The 15,234-nt window shown below is 34.3% G+C and overlaps 1 protein-coding gene across 1 annotated transcript; it reads right to left on the reverse strand.

The window, feature by feature from the left end:
* Positions 1 to 3,628: 3,628 nt before the first annotated feature.
* On the reverse strand, positions 3,629 to 14,694 carry LOC134280566 (mucin-2-like). The gene is made up of 8 exons (XM_062763008.1): positions 10,769 to 14,694; positions 9,477 to 10,666; positions 8,662 to 9,240; positions 5,395 to 8,232; positions 4,786 to 5,198; positions 4,509 to 4,576; positions 4,278 to 4,423; positions 3,629 to 3,750 (listed from the first exon to the last, which is right to left on the reverse strand). Exons 1-8 carry the CDS (start codon positions 14,692 to 14,694, stop codon positions 3,629 to 3,631), a joined length of 9,282 nt encoding a protein of 3,093 aa, XP_062618992.1.
* Positions 14,695 to 15,234: the final 540 nt, after the last annotated feature.

The raw sequence follows: 15,234 nt of genomic DNA on the forward strand, positions 1-15,234 counted from the left end.
AGTGTTAGTACACACTGAGAAGTCTGGGCACATTCCGAGGTCACATTCATTAATATCTGTAAGTAGATAGGTAATAATGATTCCACTTTTTAAATGTACAAACAGAAACATTGTAGAGACAAGCAAGAATGAATAATATACTAAAACAATAAAGATGGTTTAACACATAGCCTACAAAAGAAACTGTCCAAACTTTAATGCCATTAGAAATTTATAAAATTATTTCGAAAAAAAAGATATACCAGTTTTTCTTTACAATTTTAGCAAGGAAAAATAAAAATTCTCTTACAGAGCAATGGCATCGTATGTTAGTTGCATAAGTGAGTTTAGATAGCGAAATCGTTTAATTAAAAGACATTGCAGAGAAGATGTACTATGCTTTCTTTCAGCTTTTTAAAACACCTAATATTCACTGTAACTGCGATATTTGCCATAATGATAGGAAATTATGATAGTGAAAAATTTTTGGCAACGTTTCTCCCAAAATTGTACTTAACAAATGTATACATTTCAATTTGAATGCCCATACCTGTCATAAGAGGCTACTACATGTGTTCGCTATAATATACAAGCTCATTCAAAGAATATGTTTCCTCAGCTTAAGGAAAAAAGACCATGAGCAGATGAAGAGTGGGCACATTCGAAAGTGTTACAGACAGACATAAAAACAGAAGGAGACGGACGGACAAACAGACCCAAATTAATATTCCCCACTTTCAGCGAAGGCTGGGGAGAAAAAGAAAAAGAAATGTCTTCTTATACATTACCTTTACAGGAATCCCCGGTGTCAATATATCCTGGAGTGCATGTGCACTGAAAACTACCAATGGTATTGGTGCACAAACTGTTCTCTTTACAAAGATTTGGTGTCATGGAACATTCGTCAATATCTTAAAAATATAAAGACATGAAACTTATTCTAAATGACTAAAATCTTTAATCATTTCACTTATCACATATAAAATTAATTATATTTTCTCGCTGTCTTATTTTCAATGTAAAAAATGTAGGCCATCCAATACGATTACGATAATTATATTGCTTTTTGTTATTTTGAAAACACTTTGAAAAGTTTTTGACAAAAAAGGGGAAATCACTTAATTCATTGAAAACACACTCATCGGACGGAAACTGCACAACATACAAAAAAGCCAACAAACTCCTCTGATCTTACAGGTATTAATATTGAATGAAAGCAGGTGTTTAAAAAAAAACAATGGTGGGCGACATTTTTTGTGATTGTCGTTTTTTTTTCGGATGTCGTTAATTTTTTTGCATAGTCACTTTTATGCTCATTCATCTGATAAGAGCGTTGACCTAGACAAGAATCGAAACATTCATCATAATATTGAACTGCAGATGAAAACTGCACTTTTCTACATGTTTATCAATGGAACGCTACGATCATATTTCACACAATTAACGATCATTATAACCATCTGTAACTGATAGTCCCCCATTTAGGTTCAGAATTTCTTGTGATAAATAGCCTTAAGTAATGAAAATCAATATTTATGAATATTACAAGATTAACAAAGGTATTTCTTTTCCCCAATAAATATAAGCTAAGAACAGTATAAGGAAGTATCGTTACCTTAATTTTTTTAGGATTTCTTCTTACCTACGCATTGGGTTCCGTTTTTTGCAAAACCAGCTTTGCAGAAACATATAAAACTTCCTAATTTATTTTCACAATTGGAATTTTCAGGACAAACATTTGTTAAACACTCGTTATTATCTGAAAAGATCAGAAAGAAAATACCATCAGAGTATTGAAAAACAAAAATAACACATTATTATAAAAATAGGTGACCGGTTTCATCAGACCTTAATTACTATCAGATATTAAGTTTTAAGTGAGCCTTTTCCTTTAAAGGTGTATGTTTCAGGAAATTTTATTAAAAAGATCAATATCTTTTGAATTTATTTTATTTTTTGATATAAAATAATTTTTTATATGTGGTTCTATTGAAATGAGTCCATTGAAATTAATATTACCAATGCAGACACCATTGCTGCTGACAAATCCTGTTTCACATGTACAGGTGTAGCTCCCTTCCGTGTTGTTACAAACAGAATGGTCTGGACAAACGTTTCCTTCACATTCATTTACATCTATATAACAAATGTGTGGAAAAAATAGCTCTTTTTACTATAATATCACACATTTTAATATTAATAAATAATTCATATTTTGCCCATTAGATGGGTACAGTGAACCAGGGTTAAGGTGCGCCAGAGGCGCCAGGGTACAATTTACTTTTGTCAAGAAAGACTAATTTTATATTAAGTTGTATGTTAACATAATCTGTAGAAAATTAGCTTTGATAAAGGATTCAAATAAGTGCCATTAGGAAAATCCATGACTTTGCTTCTTTTTATACTTAATTAATTAAATTAATAATTCCTTCCTGTCATTTATACCTATACAGAGGTCATTCTTCTTTGTAAATCCACTGTTACAAGCACACACATAACTGCCCTCCAGATTGATGCAGTTTGAGTTTTGAGGACAAACATCATTGATTAAACACTCATTGACATCTAAAAACACATCATCCATGTTTACTGTTATTTGAAATGCAATGTATATTATGAAAAATGATCATTGTGATCGTTTGATACATTTTACTTTTAGATACATTTTTCACTTAAAGCTTTACATTGTACATGTAAAATCAGTGGAAATTTTTCACAATTCCATTACATCACCTATATAAACTTAGAGAAGATTAACTCTTTATCTTTGATCATTTTCATTTTTTTTTTACAAAAGTTTTGTGTCTTCTTTGAAGGAGTTACCTTCGCATCTGTCTCCATTCAGGAAAAAGCCTGTCTCACAAAAACATGTATAACTTCCTATCGTGTTGTTACAGATGAAGTGTGTGGCGCACGGGAATTCTAGACATTCATTTACATCTAGGAATGAAAGAGAAACATTCAGTACTTTTGTACGAACATACAATTTGAATTTAACAAAATTATTTTTGAAAAGATTACAAAACATTTAAATTTAAAATATTAATCTAAAAGTTAAGGACTCTTTTTATTTGTGTTATTGTTTATTTTAAATGGCCTAAATCTGTCTACCTTTGAATTTTTTTTTTAAAAGGGGAAAATGAAATAATCCTGAAAAAAAACGATTGGAGGCCAAAATAATTATCTGAGTATCTTTCTTTTCGTCCTGTGTTTCCATTAATTGCTTTATTTTGCAAAATAAATTTTGCAACATACCACCATGAGGTCTTTATCTCAACTGTAACATTAAGAGTTGATTTATGGCAAATGATCTCCAAGAGTAATTTACAGACAAAGGACTCTACCTTGGCATTGGTTATTTCTGAGATCGTAACCTTCGGGACAGAGACATTGATAGCTTGTTGATAGACTCTTACACGTAGCCAAGGACGGGCATGGATTATCGAGACAATGGTCAATTGCTGGAAATCAAATTTCTGATATATATATGTGTAAACATAGTTACTGGTACATTTCCTATTATAGTTAAACTTATTAATATATGTCATAATAATTATTAATAATTTATTATTTAATTTGTATTTCAAATCCAAATACTTGTGAATCTAAAAAAAATATGCCTAATTCACACTTGTAATGAATTCCAAAGTCACAAGACACCAATTACCATATAACCTCTACAATATAAATTAAGTTTTTGAGAGATTTCCTCATTCTTACCACTTGTTGTAGTTTCAGTCTGTCCCAGTATGGTTTCAAATCCACCGTCAACTGAAAGAATACCTCATCAATTTAATCTTACTTTTCTATTTTTTTTCTGGTTTGATTCTTGATAAACTGTAAAAGAATACGAGAGAGTAGCAATCTATTGTAAGGCAAAAATCAATTTAATCTTACTAATTTTTTTCTAATGAAAAATATTTTTACAAATTTTTTCTAGAATAATATTTATTCCAAGATAGATATGCTTTTTTGATAATACTGATACATTAAATTAGTAAAATAAATGTGTGTTTTGTTATCAAAAGTAACAAAAAAGTGACAGTTCAAATTTCATGTTTTTCGAAATATGATCAAATCGTACATAATTAAAATATCTTGAAGTTTTATTTTGATTAACTAAATTCTAAAGTTGGAAAAACACTATATCTCGCACAATGAAAATCCTTCTTAGTAAAAAAAATATGTCAAATATTATCAAAGACAGTAATGCCTTATGGGATGTTCTATCCAGACACCTATAATATATATAGAAATATGTTTTAAAAACAACAAATATAGAAAGTATAATTTATTACCTGAGAATTGTGTAAACTCATCTTTAAGTACATATTGAGGCTCAAAGCTTGCATAGTAAGCACTGTTCAGCGTTGTTCTCAGATATGAAGCATCAAAATGTACATTTATCAAGACTACTTTAAATTTCACGATGAGACTGCCTTCCCTGTAAAAAATATATCTTTACCCTGAATTCTAAATCAAGCAATGTGTGATTCCAGTATTCTACAAGATATGGTTATAGTACTTACATAAAACCTTCTATCCTGATGTTGGCGATATATTTGGCAATCTCAGTATTAGCAAAAAGTTTCTGAAGCTAAAAAAAACCTCATATTTACTTGATTTACCTTTATAAATACTCTTTTGATGATTTCTGTGCTTTTAATTTGGTTTTAATCATGTTTATAAATGTACGACTTACACTTATTTTAAATAAAAATAAGATGTTTACATAAAAAAGCAGAACAATGTAACAATGTAACAATACCCATTTAAATTCAAATTAATTGGTCGAAAAATTCCTACCAAAGCTAATATCTCTTCAACTTTCCGCTGATAAGCGTCAGAAGTTGGATCGCGCAACGCCTCATCAAAATCTTCCTCAATCTTTATTACGCCTGCCACTTCATCTTCTTCTGCAATCACGGTAGGGGCCTTCGTCGTTGTTGTCGTCAAAATCCCCAGTGTTGTGGGCTTCCCGCTGTTAGCTGTTGTGGTTAATACATTGCTAACCATTGAGGTAAGGAGATTTTGTATCGTCGTGGGTTCTTCTTGTTTTAAAGTCGTAGAAGTGGCAATGGTGGTGGTGGATATAAAGGGCATCGAGGTGATAGAGGCATTTGTGATTGTTGGTGTAGAATCTGAGGTGAAAAAAGATTCCTTTGCTGATATTGTAGAAGCTTTTTCAGTTGTGGTGGACACATCTGGAGTTGCTGTCTCTGAAAATAGATTAATAACTATTCATTGCTAATCGAATACATTCAATTATTTTTTTTTTTACATTTTACACTTGAAGTAAGCAAAAAAGAATTTACATCTGAATCAATATCGGCTACAGTAATTGTCATGACGTACATAAATCGTGAAAGTTTATAATTCATTAAATATGAATTCGTAGGAACTTGTTTGATGTACCTTTGGTACTTGTAGTATCAAACAATTTTGAACTCGGAGTTTCTGAAGTCGAAAACCAATTTTCAGTGGAATAAGTTTCATTAGAAGGTTTTAGAGAGGCTTCAAGTATCACTGTTGTTATTGTCGAAAATTTCTGACTTTCCAGAGATGCTGATGTGGTATTAGTCGAGCTTTTGCTTGTTAAAATAGGTTCTGGTATTTTTGTTCCTTCGGACGTTTGTGTTTCGAAAGAATCGTCCTTCGTTGTACTCTCTGACGTTTGTGTTTTACTTGTTGAACTATCCGATATTGTAGATCCTGTATTGAATGTACGTATGCTTTCTGCATTATTTGTTGTTGTGCTATCCAGTTTTTCAGTGTTTGTTTCTTTAGTATTGGTTGGTTTGTAAGTTGTTGTACTAGAAATATCACTACTTGTTCCTTTATCAGTAGTAGCACTTTCATCTGTGGTTGTAGTAGGTGTGATATCCATTTGGGTTGTCATATTGTTTTGAATTTGTTCTATCTTGGTGGGACTTGTGGCTATGTTAGTTGTTGATGAATCTGTTGTTTTACTCTGAATATCAGTAATCCTGCTACTTATTGTTGTCATTTCATCTACGTTTGTCTCTGTCACAGTGGTCTTTGTTGGTGTTTGTGTGAGCGTACTATCAGTAGTAGCCATCATACTATCAGTATTCATACTATCTGTGCTGGCGTTTGATACGTCATCAATATTTGAGGTTTCCGTAACTGTAGATGTTTTAAATTTGACTGTTGAACTATATGCCGGTGTGGATGTATGCAATGTTGAATATGGTGTGCTAATTGAAGCTGTATTTTCATCAGCAGGTGTGTGTGTATCTGTTGATATATCGTTGGATGGTACAATTTTTGTCATTGTGTTCGTATTATGTGTGATGTCGGTCGATTGGAATTTAGGGGAGTTCTCCGTAGGTATATAAGTTGAATATGTTGTCGATGAACTTGGGACATTGCTTGATATATCCGTAGATAGAGTACTGGCAGCAGTAGATAAAGATGTAGTGTCTGACCCAAGATCTATATGGGTTGTGGATGTCGTTTTGTCTGTTGTTGGTATATGTGTGTTTGTAGCACTTGATAATGTTGGTGTAATTGAAAGATCTGCACTTTCCGAAGTTGTACCGTTTACAATATCTTCTGTTGTCTTTTCATAATTGTTTGTTTCGCCTGTTGGAATTTTTGAATCAAAACTAGTTGTTGTTGAACTTTGAACAGTGGTAGTTGGACTAGACAAATTTATTTTGGCTGTAGATGAGGGTGAATTTGCTGTGCTGAACTGATCATTTTCAGTTGGTGTTGTTAATTTATACACATATGTACTATCTTTACTTGATGAAACTGTGTTGTCACTTATTTCTTCAACCACAGAACTTCCGGTTGTTATTGCAGATAGAGTATTAGTAATGTCGTCAGAATTTGTTGAGTGAATCTTAGTTGTAGAACTTTCTAAAGAAGTTATTTTTCCTTCAGCAATCGAAGAAAGTTCAACATTTTCAGATGTTGTCGAACTGGCCACTGTTGTTTTGTGATTGTCAGTAAGAGGAGCAGAGGGTGTTGTACTCTTGGTATTTATGCTAGCCAAAGAACTGACAAATGATGTGTGTGATGATGTTTCACTATTAATTGGAGATGTCTTACCTTCAGTGGTTGAAATAGTCTGTTTATTGTTATCCATTTCAGACGAAGTTGAAGGGTAACTTGATGTACCATCAACGAGGGTCGTGGTTTCCGGAAAAGTTGTGTCATCAGTGGTAGTCTTTCTTGTTAGCATCATAGTAGTGGTTGAATCTTCTGGCACCGATATACTTTCTGTTGCACCTGATGTTGAAACGGGTGATGTAACATTGACTGAACTTCCACTATCTGTAGATGATTTACTTGTTGAGGGCATCGTGTTTGTATTATCTTCTATTGTAAAACGTTCTGTTTCTGTCGAATCAGTGGTAGTGGTTTTCATGTCTGTGATAGAAAATGCACTTGTAATATTATCATTCAAGAATGTGTTAGCAGAAGTACTTGTTTCAGATGCTTCTGTATTACCTCTGGACGTTAGCATAAAGGTATCCTCTTCTGTAGTGCTTTTGACCTTAGTTGCCAGTGTTGTCAATTCTTCTGTTACCGCCGTATGTTCTGTTTGAGTGGAACTTCTCGCTTTATCTGTGGTTGTTAAAATTAAACTTTCAGTATTGTTTATTGGATTTCTTGTAAAAGTTGTTGATGGAACTGTTGTTTTACTATCTGTGGTATCTGTTGGTCTGTTAGTTACTGTGCTTGTTGTTATATAAGGAGGATCTGAGGAAGGTAGTTGCATTGTCGTTGTGTATTTCTCAGACGTATCTGAAAAATTTAATTCAGCTGTATTACCTTCATTCCCGAGAGTGGTTGATGTGAAAGTCTTGGTTATTTCATCCTCTATGGAAGTTGTTTTGGGAATCGATATTGTAGAAGTTTCATCAATATTCCTGGTGGTAGATATGTCTTCTACCACTGGTGTGCTTTCTGTTGCAAAAGTCTCAGTGACATCAACAGAAGTTATTCCAGCTGAAGCTGTAGAACTATTTGAATTGAATTCTGGACTTATTGTTGTTGATTCAATTTTTGTAGATGTTGCCACTTTGGAAGTAATATCCGTAGCTGCCGTTTGTGGTGATGTTATCGTGTTTACTGAATCACTTTCTGTTGAAGTTGGGATATTACTAGTGGTTAACATTGCAGAACTTGTGAATGATTCAGAAGTTTTTATTTCATTAACAGTTGTGAGATCTTGCAATGTCATTGCTTCTGTTGAAGAGATGTCCCCTTTCTGTGTGGTCTCTGCAAAGAAACAGAAAGTTTCAGTAAAGTTTTCATTTCATTTACAATTTAATTTTATTTCAGTACTAGTGGTTTGTGGTTCAATATTGCGACTTAAGTTAAATGCAATAATCAGTTTATATGCGCTGGTAAGTAATTAATTTACTTTTATCATTTAATTAGAAAGACGGGTTTTAATTATCATTAATTACATCATTTAAAATGTTGCGTTTATTATATGCTACATTTTACTTAAAAGTTCCGATGTTGACATCAGTGCCACTAAATGAGCTTTTTGTTCATCTTTATAATCCATTGATCTGTCTGCAATTTGTAGATTTTATTTTTACACATTTTTCTAGCAGATCAGAATTATGGTTTGAACTACCAGGGGTATTTTTCAGAACTTTTTAAGCAATAAAACATTTCTTTACTTGATGAGTCTCTTACCTCCCATTAAATTTGTACTTTCCTCAGTACTAGTGTTTTCATCAGTGCTTGTTAATGTGGTCCCGTCGAAAGAATCAATAATGCTCGGCGTGTGATCAGTTGTTAACGTATTTGGAACTGTAAAAATTTCTGTTATGGTAGACTTTTCATCTGATGATGTAGTTGGAGGAGATTCTTTTGGAATTGTAGTTTTAGATTCCTCAGTCGTTTTATCAGACTGATTTATTATTGTTGTCAAAGTTGTAGATTCTTGTTCTTCTCTACGATTTGACTCAGTAGTAGGAATTTTTGATGCCGTCATCAAATCAGTTTCTGTCAGTGGTGTTGGGTAAGCTGTTGTAGCTTGTTGAATACTGAAAAGAGTTGACATGGCTTCATCTGTTGTTGAATCGACAAAAGTTGTGGTTGTCTGTGAAACATTTGTAGTTGCTTTTTCAGATGTACTTGATGTGTCTTTTTGAGTTGATGCTATGGTGAAGTCAATTTCCTTTGAGTAATTAGTTGTTTCTGTCGAACTTCTCTTTGAATCTACTGTTGTTGATTCAATTCCATTTGTCGACTTCACTGTTAATGTAGATTCTGTTAATGGCGTATTGGTTGATATTTCTGTTGATGCATTTGTTGGTGATTCAGTAAAAGTTGACGTTGAAAACATTTTTTATTGAAAGGTGGTAATTTTTAAATGAAAGTTTCAGTCATTAGTGCCTTTGTAGAAGTAACAAATTCTATTATTGTAGATGGGACATGTGTCATGTGGTTATTCATAAATATATTTATCATTTTTATATTTGTAAATATCGTTATTGTGTGCTTACCTTCTTTATTGGAATTGACAGTAGATTGGCCTTCCATCACAGTAGTCCTGTAAACTTCAGTGGGTATAGCAGTGGATGGTGGGATCTCACTCGATTTGTTCGCTGGTGCCTCGGTCGTAAAAAGGATTTCTGTTAATGTAGATGAGGCCCCTAATTCAGCTGTTTGCACCTCTACCGTCGATGATGTAATCGTTGGAGTATTTGTTGAAGAGAAATATACTTCACCGGTAGATTTGGTGGAAATGCTATCGTCGGATGTCGAAGCTGCTGTCGGCATTGGGGTTGTTGTTGTTGTTTCTTTCGACATTGTGGGTATCCAGGCTTCTGTGGAGCCAGTGGTTGTTAATGATTCCTTAAGCAATGTTGTTGCTTCTGGTTTTGTTGACTCTGAGGTTGTGGACTCTACGTTCGGTTTTTCTGTTGATATTGTGGTAATTGACACATCTATCCTTGTAGTGGTGTCTGGTGTTGTGGTGGTTGATGATTCTATGTTCGGTAGTTCTGTTGATGGTATGGTGGTTTGTTTATCTGTCTTTGTAGTAGTTTCTGTTGTTTCTGTTGATAGTACGGTAGTTGGTGCTTTTTTGATAGTAATGGATTCTGTTAATTCTGCTGATGGTGTGGAAGTTGATATTTCTATATTTGTAGTAGTTTCTGGAGTTTCCATTGATGTCGTTGCGGTTGGTTCTTTTGTAGTTGAAGTAGATTCTGGTGTTTCTGTTGATGGTGTGGTGGTTGGTGCTTCTATCGTTGAAGTAGATTCTGGTGTTTCCGTTGATAGTGTGGTGGTTGGTGTTTTTATCAATGAAGAAGATTCTGGTGTTTCTGTTAATGATGTGGTGGTTGGTATTTTCAATGTTGAAGTGTATTCTGGTGTTTCTGTTGATGATGTGATGGTTGGTGCTTCTATCATTGAAGTAGATTCTGGTGTTTCTGTTGACAGTGTGATGGTTGGTACTTTTATTGTTGAAGTAGTTTCTGGAGTGTTTGTTGATAGTGTGGTGGTTGGGGCTTTCCTCGTTGAAGTAGATTCTGGTGTTTCTATTAATAGTGTTGTCGCTGGTGTTTTTATCGTTGAAGTAGATTCTTGTGTTTCTGTTGATGGTGTGGTGGTTGGTGATTTTATCATTGAAGAAGTTTCTGGTGTTTCTGTTGATGATGTGGTGGTTGGTTCTTTTATCTTCGAAGTAGTTTCTGGTGTTTCTGGTAATAGTGTGGTGGTAGATATTTCTATCTTTGTAGTAGTTTCTGGTGTTTCCAATGATAATGTTGTGGTTGGTGCATCTATTGATGAAGTTGTTTCTGGTGTTTCTGTTGATGGTGTGTCGGTGTCTACATCTATCATTGAAGTAGCTTCTGTTGTTTCTGTTGATGGTGTAGAGGTTTGTATTTCTATATTTGTAGTAGTTACTGGTGTTTCCATTGTTGGTATTGTGGTTGTGGCTTCTATTGTTGAAGTAGATTCAGGTGTTTCTGATGCTGTTGTGGTTGTTTGTTTTTCTATCTGCGTAGTAGTTTCTGGTGTTTCTGTTGATGGTGTTGTGGTTGGTGATTTTATCGTTGTAATAGTTTCTTGTTTTTCTATTGAGGATGTCATAGTTGGTATTTCTATCGTGAAAGTAGTTTCTGGTGTTTCACCTGATGATGCTGTGGTTGATTCTTTTATCGTTGTACTAGTTTCTGGTGTTTCTGTTGAAAGTGTGGAGGTAGGTATTTCTATCTTTATAGTAGTTTCTTGTGTTTGCAATGATGGTGTTGTGGTTGTGGCTTCTAACGATGTAGTAGATTCTGGTGTTTCTTTTGATGGTGTAGTGATTGGTGCTTTAATTGTTGTAGTTGTTTCTGGTATTTTTGTTGATGTTGAAATTGTTGGTACTTCTATTGTAGAAGTAGTTTCTTGCGTTTCTTTTGATGGTGGGGTTGTTAGTGCTTCTATCGTTGTAGAGGTTTCTGGTATTTCTGTAGATTGTTTAGTTGTTGGTATTTCTATCTTTGTAGTAGATTCTGCTGTTTCTGTTGATGGTGTGATGGTTGGTACTTCAATCGTTGAAGAAGATTCTCGTGTTTCTGTTGACAATGTGGTGGTTGGTTCTTTTATCTTCGAAGTTGTTTCTGGTGTTTCTGTTGATGGTTTGGTGGTTGCTGCTTTTATCGTTGAAGTAGATTCTTGTATTTTTGTTGATGATGAGGTGGTTGGTGTTTTTACCATAGAAGTAGTTTCTGGTGTTTCTGTTGACATTGTGGTTATTGGTTCTTTTATCTTCGAAGTAGTTTCTGGTGTTTCTGTTGATAGTGTAGTGGTTGATATTACTATCTTTGTAGTAGTTTCAGGTGTTTCCGATGATGGTATTGTGGTCGTAGCTTCCAACGTTGTAGAAAATTCTGTTATTTCTTTTGATGGTGTGGAAGTTGGTATTTCTATATTTGTAGTAGTTTCAGGTGTTTCTGTTGATGATGTGGTTGTTGGTGCTTTTATCGTTGAAGTAGCTTCTGCTGTTTTTGTTGATGGTGTTGTGGTTGGTGCTTTTATCATTGTAGTAGTAATATCTGGTGTTTTCGTTGATAGAGGGGTGGTAGATATTTCTATCTTAGTAGTAGTTTCTGGCGTTTCGAATGATGGTATTGTGGTTGTAGCTTCTAACGTACTTGTAGATTCTGTGGTTTCCATTGATGGTGCGGAAGTTGGTTTGAATATATTTGTAGTAGTTTCTGATGTTTCTGTTGATGGTGTTGAGGTTGGTGCTTTTATTGTTGTAGTGGTTTCTGGTATATTTGTTTGTGTTGTAATTGTTTGCACTTCTGTTGTAGAAATGGTTTCTGGTGTTTCTGTTGATGGTGGTGTGGTAAGTTCTTTTAACATTGTAGTAGATTCTGGTGTTTCTGTTGATGGTGTGGAAGTTGGTATTTCTATATTTGTAGTAGTTTCTGGTGTTTCTATTGATGATGTGGTGGTTGATGCTTTTATCATTAAAGTAGTTTCTGCTGTTTCTATTGATGGTGTTGTGGTTGGTGCTTCTATCGTTGAAGTAAATTCTGGTGTTTTTGTTACTGTTGTGGTGGTTGGTTTTTCTATTGTTATCGTAGTTTCCGGTGTTTCTGTTGAAGAGGTTGTGGTTGGTGATTTTATCGTTGTAGTAGTTTCTTGTTTTTCTGTTGAGGATGTCATAGTTGGTATTTCTATCGATATAGTAGTTTCTGGTGTTTCACCTGATGATGTCATGGTTGGTACTTTTATCGTTGTAGATGCTTCTGGTGTTTTGGTTGATAGTGTGGTGGTAGGTATTTCTATCTTTGTAGTAGTCTCTGATGTCTCTAATGATGATGTGGTGGTTGTGGCTTCTATTGTTGTAGTAGTTTTTAGTGTTTCTGTTGATGGTAAGGTGGTTGTTCCTTCTTTTGTTGAAGAAGATGCTGGTGTTTCTGTTGATGGTGTGGTGGTTGGAAATTTTATCGTTGTAGTTGTTTCTTGGTTTTCTGTTGATGGTGTTGTAGCAAGTTCTTTTATCATTGTAGTAGTTTCTGGTGTTTCTGTTGAGAATGTGATGGTTGATGCCTTTATCGTTGTAGTAGTTTCTGGTGGTTCCAATGATGGTGTGGTGGTTGGTGCTTCTATTGTTGAAGTAGCTTCCGTTGTTTCTGTTGAGAGTGTGGTGGTTGGTGCTTTTATCATTGTAGTACTTTCTGATGTTTCAGTTGATGGTGTGGTGGTTGGTGCTTTTATCATTGTAGTAATTTCTGATGTTTCACTAGATGGTATGGTGGTTGGTCCTTCTATTGTTGAAGTAGACACTCGTGTTTCTGTTGATGGTGTGGTGGTTTGTACTTTCATTGTTGTAGTAGATTCTGGTGTTTCTGTTGATGGTATGGTGGTTATTAGTGTGATGTTTGTAGTAGAAACAGGTGCTTCCGTTGATGTCGTGGTGGTTTGAGTTTCTAATGTGGAAGTTATGTAAGATTCTGTTGAGGTTGTGGTGGTTGGTTGTTCTTTTGTTGTAGAAATTTCAGGCAGCTCTGATGATGTGGTTGTGGTTTGGTCTTCTATTTTTGAAGTAGAAACATATGACTCTGAAGGTGTTGTATTGGTTTGTTCTTCTGTCAAAAGAGTAGATTCCTCTGTGGGTGATGTTGTGGTTGGTGTTTCTATTTTGGTAGTAGTTACAGGCGATTCTGTTGATATTGTGCTTTCATATCCTTTCAATGTAGTAGTATCTGGTGTTTCTATTGATGATAGAGTGGTTGATACTTTTATTTCTGAAGTTGTTTTGATTGGTTCTGATGATGTTGTGGTGGATATCTCTTCTTTTGTTGTAGTCGTTTCTGATGTTTCTGTTGATGGTGTAGTGGTAGATTCCTCTATTTTAGAGGTTGTTAATTTCGGTTCTGATGGTGTTGTGGTGGCTTGTTCTTCTTTTGCTGTAGTACTTTGTGAAGTCTCTGCTGATGTTGCGGTGGTTGATAACCTTGAATTTGTAATTGTTAAAGTTGAATCTGTTGTTGTGATAGTTTCTGGTGATATTTTTGTTGATACATGTATTTCCGTTTTTGTAGTAGTTTCAGGTGGTCCTGTTGATGTGGTTACTGGTAATTCTTCTGTTGTAGTAGGTACAGGTTGTTCTGCTGTAATTGTGCTGATTGGTAATTCTGTTGTTGAACTGGTGACAATTGATTCTTCTGTAGCAAATGGCGTTTCTACTGCTGTACTGCTTACATGTGGTTCTTTTGTTGTTGTTGTTGTTTCTGTGGATTCTTCAGATGTTTCCGTTGTATCATGTGCCACAGTTGGTGTAGATACCATAGCTTCTGTTGTGCTTGTTGTTGTTGTAGATGATTTTGCTGTTGATGTGCTTGCTGAATTTGATGATAGGGTTGTAGATTCAATTATTTGGCTTTGATCTTCCTCTGTCGATGTTGCTAAGGGTTCGGTTGTTTGGGATATTGATGGTTCAGATAATTCCACTGATGTTGATAAAATTGTTGTTGAAGGCTCTTCAGATGAAGAAATAACACTGGGTTTTTCTGTTGATATTTCATTTATGGTTGATGTTGTTGATGTTGTTGAAAGTGTTAACAATATGTTTGATGTGGACTCTGCTTCATTTTCTGCTGAAGTTGTTTCTGTTGCCACTGAAGTTGATGTTTCTGTCATCTGTGTATTAGTGGTAAAAATATCTGTGGATGTTGAGGATTCAGTGGGTTGTTGTGTTGTCGTTGAATCCATATTTTGATATGTTGAAGTACTTTCTATTTCTTTATTTGTAGTTGACTCGGATAAAAATACGGAAGTTGAGGAAGTTGCTGAAAAAGAAGCGAAATTAAAACGACATTCTGTAAGTACATACAGAAAAGATACTTCTTGGTTTGTTCATCATATAGGGACTAAAAATTATACTTATTTATCATATAAGGATATTCTTTTTCATCAAATGCTTGAAATTTACTGTCCTTAATATTGATTAATCAATTGCTTACATATATATCTCTTACACTGTACGTGTAGTTATATATCAGTGAGTTGTCGTTTGAATTAATTTCATTAATAAAACATAACATACGCACATATTACTGGTGCAACAAATGTATTTTACAAGCATTTGCAATGATCTTGTTTACTGGTAAATACTTATGGTTAACCATTTAAATAATTTGTATTCGACCACGCAAAATCCATCTTTATACAAAGTGAAATAATGGACAAGGTCAAAGAATTCGAAAATAATAACACATGGAAAATACAAAAAGCACACTAAAAAAATGGGAC

This window comes from Saccostrea cucullata, unplaced genomic scaffold, assembly GCF_032062105.1.
Source record: "Saccostrea cucullata isolate Sc308-1 unplaced genomic scaffold, CSIRO_AGI_Scuc_v1 ctg758, whole genome shotgun sequence".
In the NCBI taxonomy this organism is placed as follows: Eukaryota; Metazoa; Mollusca; class Bivalvia; order Ostreida; family Ostreidae; genus Saccostrea; species Saccostrea cuccullata.